Source organism: Lolium perenne, chromosome 7 (assembly GCF_019359855.2).
Source record: "Lolium perenne isolate Kyuss_39 chromosome 7, Kyuss_2.0, whole genome shotgun sequence".
Lineage (NCBI taxonomy): Eukaryota > Viridiplantae > Streptophyta > Magnoliopsida > Poales > Poaceae > Lolium > Lolium perenne.
Window position 1 is genome coordinate 182,721,480 of NC_067250.2, and position 26,180 is coordinate 182,747,659.

The 26,180-nt window shown below is 42.8% G+C and overlaps 1 protein-coding gene across 1 annotated transcript; it reads right to left on the reverse strand.

Moving 5' to 3' along the window:
- Positions 1-21,496: 21,496 nt before the first annotated feature.
- LOC127314909 (AT-hook motif nuclear-localized protein 21) lies at positions 21,497-23,130 on the reverse strand. Its single transcript, XM_051345457.2, has 2 exons — positions 22,708-23,130; positions 21,497-22,621 (listed from the first exon to the last, which is right to left on the reverse strand). Exon 2 carries the CDS (start codon positions 22,616-22,618, stop codon positions 21,764-21,766), a length of 855 nt encoding a protein of 284 aa, XP_051201417.1. The 5' UTR covers positions 22,619-22,621; positions 22,708-23,130; the 3' UTR covers positions 21,497-21,763.
- Between the last annotated feature and the right edge of the window lie 3,050 nt (positions 23,131-26,180).

Sequence of the window (26,180 nt, forward strand, 5' to 3'; positions counted from 1 at the left end):
TTGCTCTGGCCTATGACATGGCCGTAGCTAACACCCTCTTTAGGAAGAGAGATTCCCATCTAGTGACGTTCAGTAGTGGTCTACACTCTAGCCAGATTGATTTTGTCCTCTCTAGAAGAGAAGACAGACGCGCCTGCATTGATTGTAAGGTGATACCTGGAGAGAGTGTTGTCCCTCAACATAAGCTGGTGGTTGCCGACTTTTGCTTTAGGATCCGTGTCCAGCGGGGTAAGCGCGCCAAAGTCGCTAGAACAAAGTGGTGGAAGCTCAAGGGTGCGGCATCCCAGGCTTTCAGGGAGAGGGTTATTAAGGAGGGCCCTTGGCAGGAAGGAGGCGATGCAAACATGATGTGGACGAGTATGGCGACCTGCTTGCGGAAGGTCGCTGTAGAGGAGTTTGGGGTGACTAAGGGAAGTAGAAGGGAAGCTAAGGATACCTGGTGGTGGAACGATGAGGTCCAGAAGGTTATTAGGGAGAAAAAGGACTGTTTCAGATGCCTATATCTGGACAGGAGTGCAGCTAACATGGAGAAGTACAAGGTGGCGAAGAAGGCTGCAAAGCGGGCGGTGAGTGAAGCAAGGGGTCGGGCGTATGAGGACCTCTACCAACGTTTAAACACGAAGGAAGGCGAAAGGGACATCTATAAGATGGCCAAGTTTAGGGAGAGGAAGACGAGGGATGTCAACGAAGTCAAATGCATCAAGGACGGAGAGGATCAGCTTCTTGTGAAGGATGAGGCGATCAAGCGTAGGTGGCGGGAGTACTTTGACAACCTTTACAATGGAGAGGTTGAGAGCTCTACCATTGAGCTAGACGACTCCTTTGATGATACCAGCATATGCTTTGTGCGACGTATCCAGGAGTCTGAGGTTAAGGAGGCGTTAAGGAGGATGAAAGGAGGCAAGGCGATGGGTCCTGATGGTATCCCCATCGAGGCGTGGAGAGACCTTGGAGACGTAGCGATAGTATGGCTAACTAAGCTTTTCAATTTCATTTTTCGGTCAAACAAGATGCCCGAAGAATGGAGGCGGAGTATTTTAGTACCAATCTTCAAGAACAAGGGGGATGTTCAAAGTGGTACTAATTACCGTGGAATCAAGCTGATGAGCCATACTATGAAGCTATGGGAGAGAGTCATTGAGCACCGCTTCAGAAGGTTGACAAGCGTGACCAAAAACCAATTTGGTTTCATGCCTGGGAGGTCTACCATGGAAGCCATCTTCTTGGTACGACAGCTGATGGAGAGATATACAGGGAGCAAAAGAAGGACCTTCATATGGTGTTCATTGATTTGGAGAAGGCCTATGATAAGATACCTCGGAATGTCATGTGGTGGGCCTTGGAGAAACACAAAGTCCCAATAAAGTACATTACCCTCATCAAGGATATGTATGATAATGTTGTGACAAGTGTTTGAACAAGCGATGGCGACACTGATGACTTTCCAATTAGAATAGGGCTACACCAAGGGTCAGCTTTGAGCCCTTATCTTTTTGATTTGGTGATGGATGAGGTCACAAGGGATATACAAGGAGATATCCCATGGTGTATGCTCTTTGCGGATGATGTGGTGCTAGTCGATGATAGCCGAACGGGGGTTAATAGAAAGTTAGAGTTGTGGAGGCGAACTCTCGAATCGAAAGGTTTTAGGCTTAGTAGAACTAAAACTGAATACATGAGGTGCAGTTTCAGTTCTACTAGGCACGAGGAGGGAGAGGTTAGCCTTGATGGGCAGGTGGTACCGGAGAGAGACACTTTTCGATATTTGGGGTCCATGTTGCAGAAGGATGGCGATATCGATGAAGATGTGGGCCACCGAATCAAGGCTGGTTGGATGAAGTGGCGCCAAGCTTCTGGCGTACTCTGTGACAAGAGAGTGCCACAAAAGCTAAAAGGCAGGTTTTATAGGACAGCTATCCGACCTGCGATGTTGTATGGCGCTGAGTGTTGGCCAACGAAGAGACGACATATCCAACAGTTAAGTGTAGCAGAGATGCGCATGTTGAGATGGATATGTGGCCACACAAGAAAGGATCGGGTACGGAACGACGATATACGGGAGAGAGTTGGGGTAGCACCGATTGAAGAGAAGCTGGTCCAACATCGTCTCAGATGGTTTGGACATATCCAACGGAGGCCTCCGGAAGCGCCAGTGCATAGCGGACGGATAAAGCGTGCTGAGAATGTTAAGAGGGGTCGTGGTAGACCAAACTTGACATGGGAGGAGTCCGTTAAGAGAGACCTGAAGGTTTGGAATATCGACAAAGATTTAGCCATGGATAGGGGTGCGTGGAAGTTAGCTATCCACGTTCCGGAACCATGACTTGGCTTCGAGATCTTATGGGTTTCAACTCTAGCCTACCCCAACTTGTTTGGGACTGAAAGGCTTAGTTGTTGTTGTTGTTGTTGTTGTTGTTGAACATTTTCTGTAATGAACGGTTTTTTAGCATGAACGGTTTCCTACCATGAAAAGATTCTTAGCATGAAAGATTTCCTTCATTGAACATAAAAACAGGATGAACGAATCCTTAGCATGAACTTTCACCGTCCTTCAAATAAAATGAAACATGAATGGATTCTTAGCATGAACAGTTAGTGTGATTTCCTAGCTTGAACAAAAATGAAGAATGAATAGATTCTTAGCATGAACAGTTTCCTAGCTTGAACAAATTGTAGAATGAATGGATTCTTAGCATGATGGGTTTGCTGCAATGAACTTAAAAAAAGGATGAACGGATTCTTAGAAATAATGCACAAATTCTTATCATAAATTAAGATTGAATGGATTCTAAGCATGATCAGTTTTCCTGTCTTAAACAACATAATTAAAAGCATGAACGTATCCTAGGATTAAAGGTTTCATGTCTTGAACAAAAAATAAAAGCATGAAAACGAATTTCTTGGGATGAATGGTTTTCTTCCTTGAAACATTAATAAAACATGAACGAAATCTTAGCATAAATTGTTTCCATGCTTTGAACATAAATAAGGGATGAACACTTCTTATCATTTTCAAAAAGTTACCACTCTATTTTTAATGTTTATGATTAATAAAACATGTACCTACGATGAACAAATTTCATAATTTGAAATGATGTAATTTAGAACAGGCTTGTAAGTTGTACAGTTTTAGAAGTTGAACCTAACTCTATTCCTACCAGTACTATTTTGAACAGTTTCCTAACAAAGACCGTAATTTTTAAGGTGCAAACTTAAAAAGTACGAAGAAATGCAACATGTACCGCCATAAAATAAAAATAAAACAACCTGGCACCAGTAATGGCTTGCTTGGAAAACAAAAAAAAAATGCATTCAATCGGGATGATCTCTTGCTAGGAAGGCAGTAGAGGTTCATTGAACTCCTCAGGCGATATGGCTAAATGCACAGAACATAACATATTGTTGATTCTAGCAACTAGCGAGAGAAGTTTTTAGAAATTCCTAATGGTGACATTTGACTAACCTGAAGCAAGTATTCATTAACAAAATATTTTATCATGGTCAATCGAACTGGAGGGTGGATTACTAAATGTATGAATCTTCTTAAGCAATTAACAGCTATGCGTGTCTTCTTGAGAAATAAATAGTGTGTCTATACAGGCTATAAATAGTTGTGCGCATTAAACGATTGATAGAAAATAAACCTAGGGGGATCTTGAAACAGAGCTTTGCATGTCTTCTTAGAAGCATCAATGCGAATCCAGAAACGGGACTATGTGTGTCTTCTATGGAGTGAATGCTAAGCGAGAGATCATGTGTGCGTTGGGGAAGAAGGATGAAAACGGTACTAACCTTTCGCCGCCATCGATGGAGACGAACCCGGAGGAACCGGAGCTCGGGCGAAGAAGGGGCGGAGGAACAGACTCGGGGGAAGAATCAGCAAATGAGGACTCGAACGCTCAGCGGCGGAGAACCCGAAGAAGAAGACCAGGGCGCTCGCTAAGAGGGAAACTCGAAGAAAACAGATTTTATCAGAATTAAGAAACATGAACGGTTTCCTTATGTAAGCAGATTTTATCACAGTGATCTGCTTGTTACCTTGGAGGTAGTGGTCACGAATCTGTTCCACTTCTGTGATGATTTTGCTGCTCTCCAGAACAAATGGCTTGGCTCCCACTGGAAATCCAAACACCTTGACAAAAAAATCCTTATTGAAGTTGATAATCTTGTGCTTGTGCTTAAAGAACTTTGCTACACCAGTCAAGTATGGCCAACAAGCCACTGCTGAAGATGCAAAAGGAACCATCAGGTGGTGATCAGGAAGCCTCATTAGATTGTCCAAAATATGCTTGGATATGTAATACTAAGACCCCTGAATAGGATTGAACTACTTCAGTATTCCATGTATCCGAGGGTTGAAAACCTAGATTGTATTATAGGCTTGCCATGAACAGATTCTTATGGTGAACGGTTTTTCGCATGAACGGAATTTTATCATGAACAAAAAAATTGTGTTGAACGGTTTTCCTCGTCATTAACAGTTTATTGCCGTGAACAGTTTCCTCCTTTCGAAATAAAAAAGAGAAGGTTTCTTGAAATGAACTTCCTTAAACTATTAAAAAATGAAAAAGGTTTTCCTCCTTGAACAAAAATAAAGTTATGAACAGTTTTTTTTACCATGAACGGATTCTTATCATGAACAAGAACTAATCATGAACAAAAACTAATCAGCTGGTTTTCCTCCTTGAACAAAAATAAAGTTATGAACAGTTTTTTTTTACCATGAACAGATTCTTATGGTGAATGGTTTTTGGCATGAACGGAATTTTATCATGAACAAAAATTTATCCTGAACGGTTTTTATCATGAACAGATTCTTATGGAGATTTATAGGGACCATAAGGTGATCAGGGAGCTTCAGAAGGTTATCAAAATCATGCTTTGATATGAAAGACTTCTGGATTGGATTGAATTTCTTTACTATTTTCATGTATGTGAGTGTCGAAAACCTAGGTTGAATGCTAGGCTTGCATTACGGCTCAATGTACATGACACTGACTACAAATAAAGAAACAGAAAATTATGCTAGAGCATAAATAGAACAAATTAAGAACCTATGATAATGCATATGAGAAACAATTCAGAAAACATTTGAGAAAAATATGCTACTGCATATAAGAAACCAATTCAGAAAGCATACTAGAAACCGTGCTAGTGCATATCATAAACCAATTCAGAGAGAAAACAAAACAATGCTAGTGCATAAGAGAAACATATAGCTTTATGATGAATAATATGAAAGCATGTAGAATGGGAGAAGGCTCACACACCCATATCCTATCTTCATATAACTTCTAATTCGTAGACTACCTGAGGGAGTTGCTAAAAAACATCATAGTATTGCTAATTACATGCCAAAAAGATATGAAGCTATATAGCTATTCAAAAAAGTTTCATGACATGAATCCAGGAAAACAGACTTCTTCTTTGTGGACCAATGTTTCATGACATGAGCATAAAAACTTGTCATAAGATAAAAAAAAAACCACTACATAAACATATTTCACCCGGTGCTAATTTATGGACCAGACTTCTTCTTCCTGGTCATGACGAAGTTACATATGACAAAGCTGCATTTCTACAGAACACAAGACCTAAAAAAATAACTATACCATCTTTCCTTAGGAGCTACAAGAAAATGAGCAACACAGTAATATATAAAACTACAAAAACAAAAACATAAAGCCAAAAAATATCTATAACAGCAATTGGTAGTCTTAGGAAGTGAGATAACTTGTCACCATCAAGGTGTATTGAGCAAACATTACCAAATTCAGGGAATGGAGAGTTTTGATTACTTTAACACCATATTATATAAACACTAAAATAGTTGTCTACTTATCTACAAGAGTAGAAAATAGACAGAGAGGAACCTAACCAAAAAATAATTCCCTCACCAGAAATGCCCGTGATTCCCTGAACCAGCAAAATCAGTACTGATTTTGAAGAAAATGGCCATTACTAGATGTACTGAAGTAAACAAAGTTCAACACTGGTTGGTCAATGAGACATCTGAGATAACGGGCTGGTTGGTCAATCAGACCTCTGAGATAAAACGTGGAATCGTAGCCACGGCATGGAACATATTCAGAGAAGAACTAGAATTACGGAACATATTCAGAGAAGAACTAGAATTACCTGGAACATATTCAGAGAAGCTATGTGAGATGTTGAGATCAACTGCTAGCTAAGAAACACATATGCCTAGCGAAACAGAGCACATCATAGAGAATCAGCACCGCCCGGAACACCCAAAACTCATCCGAAAATACCCTAATCAAAACTAATGAAGTACCGCGCATACGGTTCTGACCTTCCGCAGCCAAGGAACCAGTACAGGAGAAGAAGTAACGAAATGATCCTAGGGGGATCTCGAAACAGAACACATCCTATCGAATCCAACGCCGCCCCCATCAACAAAAATCAAAACCGACGAAAACCCTAAACAGAACAAATGAAGTACTACGCATATGGGGAGAAGAAGGGAACGATTCTGACCTTCCGCCGCCATCGACGGAGACGAACGAAGCAGAAGCCCAAGGGAACCAGTAGTCGAGCGAAGAAGGAAGATGAACTCGGGCGAAAAGGGTCGGATGCGGAGGAAAGGAGTCGGCGGACTAAAACTCGGTCGGCCGGCTGCGGAAATCAGGAAGAAGAAGAAGGTGCGGACGAACACTGGGTCGCTCACTCGCTCGGGTCGATGCGCTAACCTGCGGAGATATAAATGGGCCGGCCCAAATGTACGTAGGGGGTGTGCGGCGATCCGTATACACCGACCTGGTCGGTGTATAGGATTTGCCGCTGCAAACCCCAAGAAGGCATCCTTCAGCTAGACCGCGGCCAAGTGGCCAACCTGGTACTGCTTTTTTTTTTCTTTTCTGTCTTGTTGTATTTTTTTTCCTTTTTGTATTGTTTTGTTGTATTTTCCATTTCTTTTTTGCGTTTTTTCAAATATGATTTTTCTCAGAACGTGGACGTTCATAAATTGTGAACTTTTTTTAAAAAATATTTTATTTCAAAATCTAATTTTTTTTATCTAGATATTTCCTAGATCTTGACATTTTTCAAAACTGAACAATTTTGAAAATATGAACAGTTTTCAATTCTAAACAATTTTTTAAATTCGAATATTTTAAAATCTGAATATCTTCTAGAATATCCATGAACTCGAGATATTGAGGTGTGTGTGTGTGTGTTTTAATCTAGAAGATGAGGCGGGAATATGCTACGACAAGGCTTGGTTCATCGAGATTGTTAATGGAAAATACACACACGCGCATGCACACGCGCATACGTACACACGCGCGCGCACGCACACACACACACGGAGCCACAATTGGCTGCCACAAGACGAAGAGTTGCTTGCTTACAACATGATCCCCTAGTGTGTGTGGTTGACTTAAACGACGAGGAAACTACTAGGTGGGATCAAGACAAACAAAAAGCGTGTTTTATTCCATTGGATATCGATACAAATAAAAGGGTATTCCACTGTTCACTAGAATTCAAGATGTATTATGGGCATGGAAATTTTTGGGAACATTTAGCGTGAGGTCAGGTTATAGAACGCTAAAACAAAAGAGAAAGATAGACGATGTGCTAGAGAATCGATTGTCAAATAATAAACTTGAGGGCAAACAATGGACATGGATGTGAAAAAATGAAATGGCTTCACAAATTCGGGCATATGGTTGAAGAGGGTTCTCATATGATATGTTCTGCGGAGCACTCCCAGAGGCATTTTCATTTGTTTTCACGATAGGAACATATTTATGGGCACTTGTGGAAGAACATATCACTTAATTCATATGTGCTACTGAAGAACCATTGAAAAACAATGACTATTCACTCTGATAGAGTCCTTGAACTAAATCATGATAGGTTTGTAAGGCAATGGTCACCCTATGGGAAGCCTTTTTTTCTCAAAGGAAGGCCATTCATGAAAACTTTCAAGAAATCCCTATGAACATACACATTTGTGGAAAATTTTATTCATGATATTTCAATATAGGTGAAAACGCGTACAATATGAGTTTAAAGATCATCACCGTCGGCCCCGAGGTGGATAATTCCACCTATGGAAGATCAATGTTGGTGCGGTGGTGGTAAAAAATATGAGTTGTGGTGTTTGTGCCACGGTTGTAAGAGATGTTACAGGAGGCCTTCCAGGGAGCTTCGTATGTCATCATCGAAGGTGTTACAGACCCATCAACACATTTTTTTGCGAAATGGACCCGCCAACACTCAAAGGCATGGCTTGAAGAGAAGCGCTTGCGTTGATATGGTACTTAAGCATCTCATGATTGGTTCCAACTTGCATGAAGTAATATCAGGGATACAAGGTAAACATTTAGGTCTTTTAGCAAAGAGATTCACTTTTAGTCTAAGCAATTTTCTCTACTTCAATGCACCGACGAGCCAGCAGGGCAGAAGGGTGCCCCACCCTAAAATTTGGCCCAGCCCATATATCTTATGTAGGAAATAAAGAAAAAATCTAGCCCAAATAAGGTCTGCTTCACCCTAGCAAAATAGGTTGGATTCGCCACTGCTTTTGCGGGCACGAGTATAGGAGTTCCAACGTGGATGTACCCTCAAAGCATAGCTAGAGGAGCTACATCCTCTGATACTAGCCGACATGTTTAGTTTGATAACCTTCATGCTGGTTATTGTATTCCATGTTTAGTTGAATAATATACAAGTCGTTCTAAAAAAATAAACTACATAGTCGGCCAAAACTTTAAACCCTAATACGTGGCTATATATTCCTTACATTTTTTTTATAAAAAATGAGCCGGCCCAACCGCGCGGGGGGGGGGGGGTGGTGCTAAGGTGCTAGCTGGGCCGCAACCCAACAGGTAATAAGAGTTTTCATTTTTCATTTTTTCCATTTTTCTCATATTTCTTATATGTATTTTATGAAAATATTTTTTTGTCAGGAAAACCTTTTTTTTTAACTACTATGTTCCCAAAATATGAAAATTTCAAATTTTAAATATCATAATATTTTCAAACTTTAAATAATTTTCAAAACATCTTTTAAATTTGAACAATTATCAAATCAGAATATTTTATTTGAACCTTTGTCAAATTTGAACATTTTTCTTCGATTTGTTTAAATTGATTTTTTTGAATATTTTAAATTAGAACCATTTTAAATATGGACATTTTGAAAATTTGAACAATTTCAATTTGAATTTCAAAATTTGCTCATTTTTCAATTTTTTTATTTTTCTAACCTGAACTTTCTAAAATTTAAACATTTTTTGAGTGTTAAGAAAAGAGAAAAAAAGAAAAAGAAAAAGAAAAAAAGAAAAAAAGAAAGAAGGAACGATAATGAAAAAACAAAAGAAATAGAAAAAAACACATCCCAACACCTATCCGGGCCAGCACACATCGCGCGCGGGATTGTGCGACGCGGTGCAAGTGCCGACCTGGTCGGCATATAGGAACCACCATCAGGGGGTTCATAATATTATTTTGGTTCTTGGTCTCTTTTTTTTTTGCTTTGTTGGTGTTTCACACACCTCGTGAGTCGTGAGTTGTCGTACACAAAGGCAGTGTATTGGACTACCAATACATAAACTCCTATGTAAAATCTTGGATATCCAAGAAGAAGGATCCTAACCTCCCTAACCCTAACCTCCCGTGGCACTCCCCAGGGCGCCGCCGGGGGGCCCAGCCCAACCACCACACCCCCTCCCCTCGAGCAGGCTCCCTCCCACCGCTGCCGCCGGCATCTTCTGCGGTGGCGGCGGCCCCTGGCGCCGAAGGTGCTGGGGTTGAGGAGCGGCGGCGGCTCTTCGGTGCGGCTGGGGCGGCATCAGTGGATTTCGACGTTGGCAGAGTTTGGGGCGGCGTCCCTAGCCTGGCGGCGGCGGCGCTACTCGCTGATGGCGGTGGCTTCGCTGCGGGTCTAGGTCCCCCACGTAGGTCCGTCGTCCTATGGCGGCGCGGAGGGGTGTAGGGCGGTGGATCGATCGGGGGAGGGTTGCGGAGAAGGCGCTACGGCGGCGACGGTCCTCGGTGGTTGCTGCCGGCGGTGGCCTCAGTGCAGCCGGTGGCGGTGCGACCAGGGCTGATCGCGGCTGTGTAGCCTGCTGGTTCCCGCACCCCAGGGTCGTTCGTCTTGCTGGATCTTCGGTGTGACAGGCGGCGAGGATGACCGTTTGCGTGGGGGCTCGGCCTGTGTAATGGCGGTGGTCCTAGGGTTCCTCACGCGCCAAGACGAAGACCTTCTGGAGGTTGATCTTCTTCATCGAGCCGGAGTGATGAGTTCCGGAAGGCTCCACCGGCGAATGGAACAGTGCATCCTATGTCTGGAGTTCGCTGGATCGGGTGGTATTCGGTCGCACACACCCATGCTTTTATTCCGACCGTTTAGTTCTGGAGGGAGCGGCGTGAAGCTCTTTTTCTGTGTTGACATCAAGTGACTATGGATCCATGATGAAAGTCAGAAGAAGAGAATTTCATGAAGGCCGGAGGGGAGGACTAGCTAAGGGAGGTTCAAGTCTCCGCGCTGTTTAGGGGCTTGCTTGGTGTCTGGGCTTCACAGCAGCGGTATGAAAGTGGGGGCGACAACACATGTGAAGCGCAGAGTCCTACCTTTCAGGGTAAAAACCCAAGGTCTGGCCTTAACTGGTTATGCCTGGCAGTGACCTTGGTGGAGGAATTGTTTTGAGAGTGGGGACTATCTTTAGGGTGAAAACCTAAGATCTTTGATCGGGCGACGACGGTGTTGGAGCACTGTTCCCTTCATGGAGGCGTCATTTTTTGGAGAGTCTGCAATTCAGGTGTTGTCATGGTGGTGGATGTATTCCTGTTGGTAGGCCCGAGACACTGTAGCGGGACTTTTGTTTCTTAGTTTTCTTTTTCTTTTTTTAGCTGTGTGCATCCGTAGTGCCATTAGGGTGGTGTGTTGTTGCAGAGGCTGGGTGTAATTGGTATCTCTCGATATTAATATATTCCCTTTATCGAAAAAATGTAAAATCTTGGATGGGACATGGCCCAGTTTGGCCTTTGTATTATTGTGTAGCTCTGACCTAGCACTCAAGGTATTAAAGCAGTACAAAAAAAACAAAGGCATAATATTCGAAAAATTGTACCACATGTATCTATAAAAAGATGTCTTAGTTTTAGTTAAATTTACATGTATGTAGACACTATTTAGTATATAGATACATCCACCCTAATGGCGGCGCGGAGGGTGTAGGGCGGTGGATCGATCGGCGGAGGGTTGCGGAGAAGGCGCTATGTCGGCGACGGTCCTCGGTGGTTACTGCCGGCGGTGGCCTCAGTGCAGCCGGTGGCGGCGCGACCAGGGCTGATCGCGGCTGTGTACCCTGCTGGTTCCCGCACCCCAAGATCGTTCGTCTTGCCGGATCTTCGGTGTGACAGGCGGCGAGGATGACCGTTTGCGTGGGGGCTCGGCCTGTGTAATGGCGGTGGTCCTAGGGTTCCTCACGCGCCAAGGCGAAGACCTTCTAGAGGTTGATCTTCTTCATCGAGCCGGAGTGATGAGTTCCGGAAGGCTCCGCCGGCGAATGGAACAGTGCATCTTATGTCTGGAGTTCGCTGGATCGGGTGGTATTCGGTCGCACGCACCCATGCTTTTATTCCGACCGTTTGGTTCTGGAGGGAGCGGCGTGAAGCTCTTTTTGTGTGTTGACATCAAGTGACTATGGATCCATGATGAAAGTCGGAAGAAGAGAATTTCATGAAGGCCGGAGGGGAGGACTAGCTAAGGGAGGTTCAAGTCTCCGCGCTGTTGAGGGGCTTGCTTGGTGTCTGGGCTTCACAGCAGCGGTATGAAAGTGGGAGCGACAACACATGTGAAGCGCAGAGTCCTACCTTTCAGGGTGAAAACCCAAGGTCCGCCTTAACCGGTTGTGCACAGCGGTGACCTTGGTGGAGGCATTGTTTTGAGAGTGGGGACTATCTTCAGGGTGAAAACCTAAGATCTTTGATTGGGCGACGACGGTGTTGGAGCACTGTTCCCTTCTTGGAGGCGTCGTTTTTTGGAGAGTCTGCAATTCAGGTGTTGTTATGGTGGTGGATGTATTGCTGTTGTTAGGCCCGAGGCACTGTAGCGGGAATTTTGTTTCTTAGTATTCTTTTTCTTCTTTTTGGCTGTGTGCATCCGTAGTGCCATTAGGGTGGTGCGTTGTTGCAGAGGCTGGGTGTAATTGGTATCTCTCGATATTCATATATTCCCTTTATCGAAAAAATGTAAAATCTTGGATTGGACATGGCCCAGTTTGGCCTTTGTATTATTGTGTAGCTCCGACCTAGCACTCAAGGTAGTAAAGCAGTACAAAAAAAACAAAGGCATAATATTCGAAAAATTGTACCACATGTATCTATAAAAAGATGTCTTAGTTTTAGTTAAATTTACATGTATGTAGACACTATTTAGTATATAGATACAACCACCCTAATGGCGGCGTGGAGGGGTGTAGGGCGGTGGATCGATCGACGGAGGGTTGCGGAGAAGGCGCTACGTCGGTGGCGGTCCTCGGTGGTTGCTGCCGGCGGTGGCCTCAGTGCAGCCGGTGGCGGTGTGACCATGGCTGATCACGGCTGTGTAGCCTGCCGGTTCCCGCACCCCAGGGTCGTTCGTCTTGCCGGATCTTCGGTGTGACAGGCGGCGAGGATGACCGTTTGCGTGGGGGCTCGGCCTGTGTAATGGCGGTGGTCCTAGGGTTCCTCACGCGCCAAGACGAAGACCTTCTGGAGGTTGATCTTCTTCATCGAGCCGGAGTGATGAGTTCCGGAAGGCTCCGCCGGCGAATGGAACAGTGCATCTTATGTCTGGAGTTCGCTGGATCGGGTGGTATTCGGTCGCACGCACCCATGCTTTTATTCCGACCGTTTGGTTCTGGAGGGAGCGGCGTGAAGCTCTTTTTGTGTGTTGACATCAAGTGACTATGGATCCATGATGAAAGTCGGAAGAAGAGAATTTCATGAAGGCCGGAGGGGAGGACTAGCTAAGGGAGGTTCAAGTCTCCGCGCTGTTGAGGGGCTTGCTTGGTGTCTGGGCTTCACAGCAGCGGTATGAAAGTGGGAGCGACAACACATGTGAAGCGCAGAGTCCTACCTTTCAGGGTGAAAACCCAAGGTCTGGCCTTAACTGGTTGTGCCTGGCAGTGACTTTGGTGGAGGCATTGTTTTGAGAGTGGGGACTATCTTTAGGGTGAAAACCTAAGATCTTTGATCGGGCGACGACGGTGTTGGAGCACTGTTCCCTTCATGGAGGCGTCGTTTTTTGGAGAGTCTGCAATTCAGGTGTTGTCATGGTGGTGGATGTATTGCTGTTGGTAGGCCCGAGACACTGTAGCGGGACTTTTGTTTCTTAGTTTTCTTTTTCTTTTTTTTGGTTGTGTGCATCCGTAGTGCCATTAGGGTGGTGCGTTGTTGCAGAGGCTGGGTGTAATTGGTATCTCTCGATATTAATATATTCCCTTTATCGAAAAAAATGTAAAATCTTGGATGGGACATGGCCCAGTTTGGCCTTTGTATTATTGTGTAGCTCCGACCTAGCACTCAAGGTAGTAAAGCAGTACAAAAAAAACAAAGGCATAATATTCGAAAAATTGTACCACATGTATCTATAAAAAGATGTCTTAGTTTTAGTCAAATTTACATGTATGTAGACACTATTTAGTATATAGATACATCCACCCTAATGGCGGCGCGGAGGGGTGTAGGGTGGTGGATCGATCGGCGGAGGGTTGCGGAGAAGGCGCTATGTCGGCGGCGGTCCTCGGTGGTTGCTGCCGGCGGTGGCCTCAGTGCAGCCGGTGGCGGTGCGACCATGGCTGATCGCGGCTGTGTAGCCTGCTGGTTCCCGCACCCCAGGGTCGTTCGTCTTGCCGGATCTTCGGTGTGACAGGCGGCGAGGATGACCGTTTGCGTGGGGGCTCGGCCTGTGTAATAGCGGTGGTCCTAGGGTTCCTCACGCGCCAAGACGAAGACCTTCTGGAGCTTGATCTTCTTCATCGAGCCGGAGTGATGAGTTCCGGAAGGCTCCGCCGGCGAATGGAACAGTGCATCTTATGTCTGGAGTTTGCTGGATCGGGTGGTATTCGGTCGCACGCACCCATGCTTTTATTCCGACCGTTTGGTTCTGGAGGGAGCGACGTGAAGCTCTTTTTCTGTGTTGACATCAAGTGACTATGGATCCATGATGAAAGTCGGAAAAAGAGAATTTCATGAAGGCCGGAGGGGAGGACTAGCTAAGGGAGGTTCAAGTCTCCGCGATGTTGAGGGGCTTGCTTGGTGTCTGGGCTTCACAGCAGCGGTATGAAAGTGGGAGCGACAACACATGTGAAGCGCAGAGTCCTACCTTTCAGGGTGAAAACCCAAGGTCTGGCCTTAACTGGTTGTGCCTGGCAGTGACCTTGGTGGAGCCATTGTTTTGAGAGTGGGGACTATCTTTAGGGTGAAAACCTAAGATCTTTGATCGGGCGACGACGGTGTTGGAGCACTGTTCCCTTCATGGAGGCGTCGTTTTTTGGAGAGTCTGCAATTTAGGTGTTGTCATGGTGGTGGATGTATTGCTGTTGGTAGGCCCGAGACACTGTATCGGGACTTTTGTTTCTTAGTTTTCTTTTTCTTTTTTTTGGCTGTGTGCATCCGTAGTGCCATTAGGGTGGTGCGTTGTTGCAGAGGCTGGGTGTAATTGGTATCTCTCGATATTAATATATTCCCTTTATCGAAAAAAATGTAAAATCTTGGATGGGACATGGCCCAGTTTGGCCTTTGTATTATTGTGTAGCTCCAACCTAGCACTCAAGGTAGTAAAGCAGTACAAAAAAACAAAGGCATAATATTCGAAAAATTGTACCACATGTATCTATAAAAAGATGTCTTAGTTTTAGTTAAATTTACATGTATGTAGACACTATTTAGTATATAGATACATCCACCCTAATGGCGGCGCGGAGGGGTGTAGGGCGGTGGATCGATCGGCGGAGGGTTGCGGAGAAGGCGCTACGTCGGCGACGGTCCTCGGTGGTTGCTGCCGGCGGTGGCCTCAGTGCAGCCGGTGGCGGCGCGACCAGGGCTGATCGTGGCTGTGTACCCTGCTGGTTCCCGCACCCCAGGGTCGTTCGTCTTGCCGGATCTTCGGTGTGACAGGCGGCGAGGATGACCGTTTGCGTGGGGGCTCGGCCTGTGTAATGGCGGTGGTCCTAGGGTTCCTCACGCGCCAAGACGAAGACCTTCTGGAGGTTGATCTTCTTCATCGAGCCGGAGTGATGAGTTCCGAAAGGCTCCGCCGGCGAATGGAACAGTGCATCTTATGTCTGGAGTTCGCTGGATCGGGTGGTATTCGGTCGCACGCACCCATGCTTTTATTTCGACCGTTTGGTTCTGGAGGGAGCGGCGTGAAGCTCTTTTTCTGTGTTGACATCAAGTGACTATGGATCCATGATGAAAGTCGGAAGAAGAGAATTTCATGAAGGCCGGAGGGGAGGACTAGCTAAGGGAGGTTCAAGTCTCCATGTTGTTGAGGGGCTTGCTTGGTGTCTGGGCTTCACAGCAGCGGTATGAAAGTGGAGGCGACAACACATGTGAAGCGCAGAGTCCTACCTTTCAGGGTGAAAACCCAAGGTCTGGCCTTAACTGGTTGTGTCTGGCAGTGACCTTGGTGGAGGCATTGTTTTGAGAGTGGGGACTATCTTCAGGGTGAAAACCTAAGATCTGTGATCGGGCGACGACGGTGTTGGAGCACTGTTCCCTTCTTGGAGGTGTCGTTTTTTGGAGAGTCTGCAATTCAGGTATTGTCATGGTGGTGGATGTATTGCTGTTGTTAGGCCCGAGACACTGTAGCGGGAATTTTGTTTCTTAGTTTTCTTTTTCTTTTTTTTTGGCTTTGTGCATCCGTAGTGCCATTAGGGTGGTGCGTTGTTGCAGAGGCTGGGTGTAATTGGTATCTCTCGATATTAATATATTCCCTTTATCGAAAAAAATGTAAAATCTTGGATGGGATATGGCCCAGTTTGGCCTTCGTATTATTGTGTAGCTCCGACCTAGCAGTCAAGGTAGTAAAGCAGTACAAAAAAAAACAAAGGCATAATATTCGAAAAATTGTACCACATGTATCTATAAAAAGATGTCTTAGTTTTAGTTAAATTTACATGTATGTAGATACTATTTAGTATATAGATACATCCAAAATCAGATAAATCTAAAACAGTTTTTATGAACAGAGGGAGTAGTTTAATTAAGGTAGTACATATATTTGTCAAAAAGATGCGCAAATGTTGTAGTTCAAGCGATAAAAAAATGACGAAAAAACCATTAAAATATATCTACAGGAGACTTAGTTTTGAATAATTTGACACAGAATTAATATATCCATGAAAGAAGATAAAAAATTGTACGGGCGGTGCATCGGCACGACTTGTCACCTCAGGACACATGTTATAGGACCTTCCTGAAATATAATGCATTGTGCCTAGCCCTGATGAAAAAGGCTAGGCAATGCATTATATTACTAACACTCCCATCGGAATTACTGTTATATTATTTGTCGCTAGAATTGGTGTCTATTTGTTCTCAATTATGGAACAAGCATATGCTATGCTATGATTCTCTGCTTCACAAAAAACATAAGAATGAAATATCATTGATGATCTAATCGGTGGAAAATTCTAATTTTGATCTCTCAAATGGGACATAGTAAAGCTCAAGGACCGGCCGGATTTCTTCCTGAGTTTTACCAATATTTTTTGGGACGTTATTGAACCTGATCTAATGGAAATGTTTTTCACAGTTGCAATCTGGAGATTTTCCACCGTAAAAATTAAATTCTGGAGTCATTGCACTTCTACCGAAAAAAGATACCTCTAGAATTGAATAATATAGATCAATTTGTTTGCTAAATGTTAGTTTCAAGATCTTTACGAAGGTTGGAACTAATAGGATCACATGTATTGCACAGAGTGTGGTACACCCAACAGAAAAAACTTTTATGCTTGGACGACATATAATTAAAGGAGTTGTTGTTCTTCATAAAACCATTCATAAACTTCATTGGAAGAAAATAGTTGGTGTCCTTTTTAAAATAGATGTTGTAAAGGCATATGATAAAATTAATTGGTGTTTCTTCTAGAAGATCTTGCACATCAAAGGGTTTGCACCACGGTGTTGGGTTGTGATGTTTGTACAAGGTAGAAGTGTAGGTATTAGAGTTCACGATGATATTGGTCATTATTTTTAGACTTCAAAGGGGTTGAGACAAGGGGATCCATTGTCTCATATGCTTTTTGATATCTTTTTCGATATGTTAGCAATCTTGATAGCTCATGCTAAAGAGGATGATTACGTAGGTGGATTGATACCACATCTAGTTGAAGGTGGGGTCTCTATTCTGCAATATGCTAATGATACTATATTTTTTTATGGAACACGACTTAGAGAAGGCCATGAACATGAACATTTTATGTATCTTTGAACAACCCTCGGATCTTAAAATTAATTTTCATAAAAGAGAAATATATTGTTATGGCAAGACTAAAGAGGTAAAAACAGAATATAAGCATATTTTCGGTTGTGAGGCAGGCTCACTTCCTTTCAAATACCTTGGTATACCCATTCATTATAGGATATTATTTTGAAAGAAAGCTTGCTTCTTGGATAGGAAATATGCTTTCGTGTGGAGATCGTCTTGTTCTTATTAATTTAGTTCTCACTAGTTAACCGACGTTTTTGCTGTCTCATTTTGAAAAACCCAAAGGGGTAAGAAAAATATTGGATTATTATAGGTCACGTTTCTTTTGGTAAAGTGACCAACATAAAAAAGAGTTCGTTTAACTAACTAGAACATAATTTTTCATCCTAGGGATCAGGTTGGTTTATGCATTGAAGTAATTGACATAAAAATAAATTTTACTCAGCAAATGGTTTAAATTACTTAATGAATAAGGGGTGCTACATAATAAATATCTCCACCATAAAACTTTGTCACAATCTAAACCAATTGAGTCTCCTTTTTCAAAGGGATTATTGGGTGTGAAACAAGGATTCTTCAATCGAGGTTCTTTTATTGTAGGAGATGGTGAAAATACTCACTTTTGGGAGAACACTTGGTTAGGAACAATATCTATTTTGCAAACCAATACCCATCTCTTTATAACATTGCGAGACATAAAGATGTTACCGTTGCTAATGTGTTATGAAGTTCACTGTTGAATATAAGTTTTAGGAGATTTTTTCTGCGGATAAATGGGCAGTATGGTTGCAATTAATCGAGAGATTAATGGGAGTTACTATGATTGATGATTCAGATAAATTCTCATGGAGCCTAACTGCATCAGGGGTGTTCTCGGTTAAATCTCTGTACGCTGATTTCATGAATGGCCATACTAGGTATTTGCGCCCATATTTATGGAAGCTGAAAGTTCCACTAAAAATAAAGATTTTCATGTGATTCTTGAGTCGAAAGGTAGTATAGGGTGTGTGTTTTGTGATTCACATTAATCAATTGAGCACCTTTCTATCTCGTGTCCTTTTGTGAGATCTGTTTGGAGAGTTGTTCATTTCATTTTTAGTATAACTCCACCAGCTAATGTTACTAATATGTTTATGAATTGGCTTAATGGTATTGATAAACAAAAGGCTCGAATTTGTGTGGGAGTTTGTGCATTAGCTTGGTCGATTTGAAATTGCCGTAATGTTGTTTTTAACAAGACCACTATTCTAAATTATTTGCAGGTTATCCACATAGCAACCTACTAGATTCATATGTGGTCCTACCTTCTTCCTACGGATCAGCAGAAATATTTGAATACTGGATGCAATCGATTGATGGCAGTCGTACAAGGTTGGCTGGCTGGCGGCAACCCATTAGAATACAAGATGCATATAGGTTTTCCGTATGCTCTTTTTCGTTGGCTGATTCATATGACAACTTTGGGTGACCCATGATTTGTATCTTTTTTCCTTTATGAACCTGAATCCGAAACTAGAATTATGAAATAAAGGGATGTGCGCATCACTTTGATGCAGAGGCTGAGGCTATGCTCTTATTTCGAAAAAAGCTAGATAGAACATGGTATTTTAAACCATCTCTTCTTTTTTTTGGCGGAAAATAGAGTTATGGCTTCCAAGTGCTAAGTGAATAATCAAGCAAAACCCTGAAGGTTAAATGGATTACCAGCTAGCGTGCATACATGTATTTTTTTTTTATGGAGACCTATTTTACTTCACATATCTGCTTTGAGTAATGTATGATGTAACCTGTTTCATTTCTTCTTACATAACAATGGGGTGAAACCATGCAAATAACCAAATAAGCAATACACTTCCACACTTAGTGGAAGAAACAGTACGCCTATACATTAGCACGCTGTTGTAGGCTATACGTCGCGCGCTAGCTCTTCAACTGGCGTAGGCGGCATGCATAGCCTCAGCCCTCAGCACTGTAAGCAAGCATGCTTTATTCTCTAATTAAGTACAGCATTGCGTGTCCACTAATCAGTAGGCAAAGCACACTGCACGCACATAGAACAAGAAACTAGCTTCTCTCGATGAATTCCCAAAGCGAATATTGATGGGACACTTTGCGCCATTTTTTTCTAGTCTATCCTATGGCCTCTCTAAATTGTTAAGTAATCAGAGGTTAGAGTGAGGGTAGGGGTTGATAGATTTTTGTATAGTTTATGAAGATCAACAGAAGTCGGTGCAATTAAGTTACACCGATCAATGATAGTGCAATTGATTTGTGACCTATACACGTGTTTATTTCGCAAAAAAATATAAAAGGTGCGTGCATGAAATGATAAACATAATGCAGTAACCATAGATAGAATCAGAAGCGTATGCTGCCCTAGGGGGTTAATTGTGTTAAGCCTCTTTATTTCCAGGCGGATAGAAAGTGTAATTGTGTGTTAAAGTTAATTTAGCATATATATATAGCAGATCATTGCAGGTGCAGTAGGATGAAAACGAATGCAACCAGGATAAAAGAAGCTACGACCTTGGGCAGTGGCAAACTCGATGGATGGATGCGACACGCAGAAAAAGGACAGAGAAGGAATGAAGGACACTTGTAGCCCATGAAATGACACCATTTCATTGAAGTGAAGTGAAGTGTGAGAGCGACGCTGCAGAGACGACATAGATGGCATGGATTTGAGAGCAAACATATTGTAGTAGTATTAATTGTACTACTGTGTGAAAGCATGCATAGTTTTGCTCATTCTGGGCATGGATGCACCCCATTTGGGGAGAGGCAAAACAAAGATTCCAAAACAGTCATCTCATGGCCTTTAGATAGTTGAAAAGAAATGCTACTAGTCAGTTCATATCTCTGATAAAAGGAGTTCACTGCATCCATCATTTGCTGCGAGGTCAGCAATGATAATTACTCAATATTGGTAGGCGTCTTCCGTGCACACGTGAATATAATAGAAAACGTAATTATACTGTTATGCACTGTGTGCATTTTATATGTACTCATGCATGACCCCTGTCCTGCTGATCTACACATGTATTTACTTCCATATATATTCTAATGTCCATATAGAACACACCAGTCAACAAAGAAACTATGAAGGAAGTACTAACTTGTAGTCGTCATAGGCAAACTCCGCACTTAGCATACAATTCCTAATTAAATTAGAGTACTTATCATATTTTGCTGTTTTATACTACATAGTACTCCCTGCGTCTTGTAATATAAGATGTTATTACATCCTTTTTTATAGGTAGTAGGTTTACAAAATAAGAACCGTGTGTGATATTCAACATTACACCGATGCCACTGCATTCTCGGTTTTTCTGCTCCAGTAAATGGTTATCATTTTTCCTGAGCGTACATGTTTAGATAGAGAGGAACGAATGGCTCAAGTAAATTTCTTGCTTGTTCCACACTTATTTAGCAAATCCAGTTGTAACCCTACCTTTCTTTTGAGCCAAATACTGGTTAAAGTTTTAGAAAAGGCCATTTTCTTCCCTGGTTAGCTCTTTTCCCTAATCGAAGGAAAGCTTGAATTAACTAAGAAGAGGTGCTTTGTTGCATACTTCATCAAATTAATTCCATCTTGCAATTTTTTCTCTCCAAACATCATCATATAGGCAGGTTAATTTGAGGGCGAGGGGTATCAGGAAAAGGTATTTATATATATGTTGCACTTTGCTAATTTGCTCCATCAGACTATAATATGAAAAATCAAATAACAAGTGCAAGAAAATAAATGTTATAAGCAAGTACTCCACTGAAGAAGCACCCGAGACCATTGTTCATTAGGAACATCCAGATGCAAGCTAGCAGCAAAGTCATACCCGAGGTAAATCAGCAATCCAATTAGGAAGCGGAAAGCTCAATCATCAACTACATGTATAGAAAGTAGAAAATTGCATCCAATTGATAAAGCTTGTTTGTATACATTCACTGAAATCGTCGGACAATTTAAAGATTATCAAAGAATTAGATTTTTGAGCATGCCTTTTGCACTAAAAAAATGCAACTATCTAGAATTCAAAGAATGAAGAATGAACACAACAACACTAACTTAATTTGATGAATTTATGAGTGCATGTCCTGAGAACATATTGCAATGAAACGAGCACGCGGACCAACAATTAACACCGATTAAGTCTCATACAGGTTAACACAAAAAAACATGAGAGAGAACCATCACAAATTAAGAAGTAAAGAACAAGAGAACCAATTGACAGTGAAAATAAATAGAGCCTACTTGTTTTACACATGTCCATGTCCTCCCACGCACCTGCTGTCTTCACGGCCGGCCAAGATCGGTCACGAGAAGGGCGGCCTCCCGACACCACCGACGGCGCCAGGCCAGCCATTGTGGCCGTCCATCGGCATTGGTGGCATACCCATCGGCAGCTGGTTAAAGAACGGAAGCCCACCAGCCGCGGCGCCGCCCGACGGATCAGCGCCGAACGGCATGCCCCCGCCAGCCTGGTCAGGCACCGGCGGAGGGACAACCTCATCGCCTTCCTCTAGAGGAAGTCTCTCATAGGCCACGTTGCTGAACGATGCGGCCACCACGACCACCGGCCCGGCAGCGACGAGTGCGCCGGCCACGCTGCCGCCAACCACCTGTCCCTGCCCGCCAGCAAGGAAGGCCGAGAGGCTGGTGGCCCCCGGCGGCGCTGGAGGCGGGAGAAAGGAGCCGGCGAGGGAGAGTATCTCGAACCTGCCATGGAGCGTAGCTACCGGCGACGAAGTCGGCCCGGTCTGTGCAGACTGTGGCTGCCGGAGAGTCACGTTCGTGACAGTCCCCGCCGCGGAGAGCACACAGATGCCCCGCTGCCGGCGGCGCGCGTAGGCGGTAAGCGCCTCGAAGACGTCGCACCCGGCGGCGACCTCGAGGATGTGCGCCCTCAGCGCGTTAGCGCTCTCCCTGGTGATGATCACAGGCGGCTTGGGCTTGTTCTTGGATCCCGGAGGTCGGCCGCGCGGGCGTCGACCGACAACCTCCCCACCGCCTATCCCTGCGCCTCCAGCAGTGCTCCCTCCCCCACCGCTGCCCGGAGAGAGTGCGTCCTGGCCGTCATCCGAGCCGCCGGCAGCGTCATCGTGGCTGAGGTGAAGGTTGTGGTGGTGGTGATGAAGGTAGGAGCTGGCTCCCAAATCAAGTCCTGCCATTCTCTGGGGTAGGAGAAGAGCTAATTATAAGTTTAGTAAGCAGTATAGTAGCATTAAAAAGAGTAAAAATAATAGCTAGATAACAGTACCGATAATATTAAGAAATTGGAGATGCAAGAGAAGAAGTGGTGCTCGTGATGATGATAATAGGCCGGAGGAAGAGGAGAGGAGGAGAAGACCAGAAGAGGGTATGTGTGTGTTTGTTTAGGGTTTGTGGTGCTGGTTTTCTTGGAGGAGAGTAAAGAATGGGGTTTGGCTTTTGGGGATGTGTGGGGTGGGAAGAAGAAAAAGCAGCTGAGAGCAGCTTCTCTGGTGTGTTTTTTTCTCTCTTGTTTACAACCTTTGTGGTTTTTTTATCCTTCTTGACGGTGTTTTCTCATATATGTTAGTTGACTAAATATTATAGGGTGGAAAAAAATGCAAAAGAATAGGACAACGGAGGAAGGAGGAATTGTTCAAGAAAAAAGGAGGAGAGGAGAAGATGGAAGCCAATTAGGGTAGAGAGAGATAGAGAGATCTAAGGAGAGAGGCAAAGGAAGATGAGAAAAGGATAGGTTAGTGGCGTCTTTGGAGAAATATAAAACAGGAGCTGGAAAGAGATGGAGATGGAGAGAACGAGAGATGAGCGTCATTGCTTATATGGTTTTGTGTATGTCGCTGCATAAAGGGCCCTGGTAGTTAGGCGGCTCCACATGTCTGTTAGATATGTACAGTCCATAGATGTGTGATATATACCATCCTTTTCTTTAGACATAAGGATGATACAAACGTTGATGCTTATGCACGCAAGTGGGAAAGAGCATTAGTTTATTTGTGCAACTTGGGGCCTATTATATTAGCCTTAGATCAAAGTATTGAGCCATTTGGGTTTGTGCACCGGGACAACTTTGATTCAAGTGGGTACCATGTGGAACTACTCAATGGCTCTCTCTCTGCATCAACAAATAGGGCTTAATTAAACTATTCAAAGGTGCCACGAGGACAGCTTGGAATCTGGTTTGGCTTCCCTTTGCTATAGACACCGGCATGATTTAGTGCCAGCTTGAATGGGTTAGGTAGGCTTAAGGTTTCCTAGGTTTTGCATTGTTGTGTTCTCTTGTTGTTTACGGGAGAGTAAAATGGGGGTGATTTTTCTATCACCGGCGTAGTCACAAGTTTCAAATAATTGCAAAATCATTTAGGCATGTAGAGGATATACAGGTAGACGCGCACTTGTATGTTAAATTAGGTCGGAAAATATGTTCATTTGCGAACTGGAGAAGAGGCACAAATTAAGTTATTGTACAGTAATTTACAGCGCGAATTAAGTAACTTGTCCTATAGTCTCTAATATATAGGGCAAACTCAGGTCGTATTTTTTTGTATTTTTACAAAAAAAAAATAGATGTATCTAATGTGCTATAATTTTATAATGGTTTGAAAGTTAGATATGATTTTCCATGAAGTTTTGGTTATAGAAAACATGGGATACTAGCTCAGATTTGTATTCTTGTAAATGAAGAGCCTATTTGAGAAGCACCCTCTCTTCCATGGTTTGCCATGCAGCAAGTGGGTCATAAAGATGATGTGTATCGCCTTTTGTGATAGACAAAAGGTCACCTGATGACACCTACTTAATATTTACAATTGTTGAAAAAAAAAACATATGAAGCTTAACTATGTTATATTGTGATCCAAATTCATTCTAAAAGGAGGCTAACTTCTATTGAGCGGAGCGAGGCCCGTCGCCGGGGTACGGATCGAGCCCCCCCTCCCCCCCTCCGCGGTACGGATCGATGCCACCGCCTATATATATGTACCACTTGTAAGTCGTCGGCTAGGGTTTATCAGATTATAAGATAACCCACGACATTTGTAAACACCTCCATATATAGTAAAGTTTTGCTAACTGGCGTCCATGGTTTTCTCCCTTATGTGTTGGAGGGATTTTTCACGTTAAAATCTTATGTCTCCGCTGTGTTTTCTTCTTGTTGCATTTATAACAAACTATATGGATGTGTGCATCTCAAGCGATTCAGAACCAGGGTATTCCATAGAAAAATGAAATCGAAAATATTAGGAGATGACTATGAAAACATCTCTCTGGATCCTCGAATTGAAAGAGAGATTGAGAGGGATCAAGAATCCTAATTACGCGCTAATGAATGATGACTTATTTCAAGAATTTATTGATATCTTGCAGAATGGTTTTCATGCTAATCAGAATGAATTTCTATCCGCCAACGGATCAATTCATTAAGGGCAGGGAAGAATTCGAAATTAGTTCATTGAGTTTAGGAAAGGATGCCAGTTTGGAATAGTTGGTGGAGCATGGTGAAACACGCTCATTTGGAGTGGCTGAAACATTTCTGAAAGAAAAAAAGACCTTAACTAGGTTTTGCACATATCATATATTCATGCACTTTCAAGTAGTCCACTAGTTACATGCTTTATTCAGATCTGCGTGTATAATCGCATCATTTTGTTCTTCGTGTATGCAGTGTAATCGCATTGCCATTAATTAGTGAAGTACACTTTCTTATTTACTAGTAGCTAGTAACTTGGGCATACACCAATATATTAATTTCGCACGTCGCTGTGAATTGAAAATTACTGTGTTAAAATAGATGAAGGTGCCGACAATTGATTAATTGATTGATATCAGTTTTACTGGAGTGTACTAAATCAATTAATATGGTACTTCGTTTTTTCAGGAACATGCGAGAAAACAACACCTGCTTATAGGTCGATAGAATATATATAGGTTTTGACAAGAGAATACTACTGTACTGAACTGAGTATACTGCTTCTCAGTAGGTTCAAAACGCATAGTTTGAGAGTAAAGATCCATATAGATCGTCAACAACAATTTAGACTCCAGAATCATGCATGCATGGGTATTTCTATACATAAAAGGTTAGGTTTATAGGCTATCAAAAGCCTTCTACTTTCACTGTTCACTAATGTAAGATGTCTTAGAAAGTTAAAATAGCTTGGAAAAAAATCTTATTAGTGAACGGATAGAGTAAAAGAAGAAGCTTGTAATTTAGAAATACAATGATATCTCTCTCCAACAGTGCTGCACAGAGTGAAGTTTGTCTGCGTGTAGTCTTTATTAATACTCCTACCAAAGTCTGGAAACGGACTTTTAATATATATGTTCCTGTTACTCTGTTATACCAATGTACAACCTTGTCAGAACTTGAGATGGTCATATTTCCAGTATATTCAGCATGCAACAACACCTTCAGTTTTCTAACGACACAAATTGTTCATATCACTCATCGATTGGTCATGTGCAATGATTTAGGGAAATGGTTTCTCAAAGTTTCCCAATCAGGTCTTTGTTAATATCGAAAGTATTTTATATCTAGCTACTTGCTACAGCTGCAACCAATTTCCATGACCAATAAACAAATATCTTAAAGAAGGTAGCTTTGTACACAAGCATTTGAGTGCGCTCTGCTAGAGTACGTCGTCGTTGTTAATCTTGCTCTCTTAAGTTTCAATTGAAGTTTTATTTCTAGTACTCCTTTCTTGAACAATATCTTATAGGCGTCGTACTGAAGATTGTTCCACTTAG

What these genes read in the sequence shown, in the direction of transcription:
- LOC127314909 (XM_051345457.2), bottom strand. Translation starts at nt 22,618, where the DNA reads ATGGCAGGACTTGATTTGGGAGCCAGCTCCTACCTTCATCACCACCAC.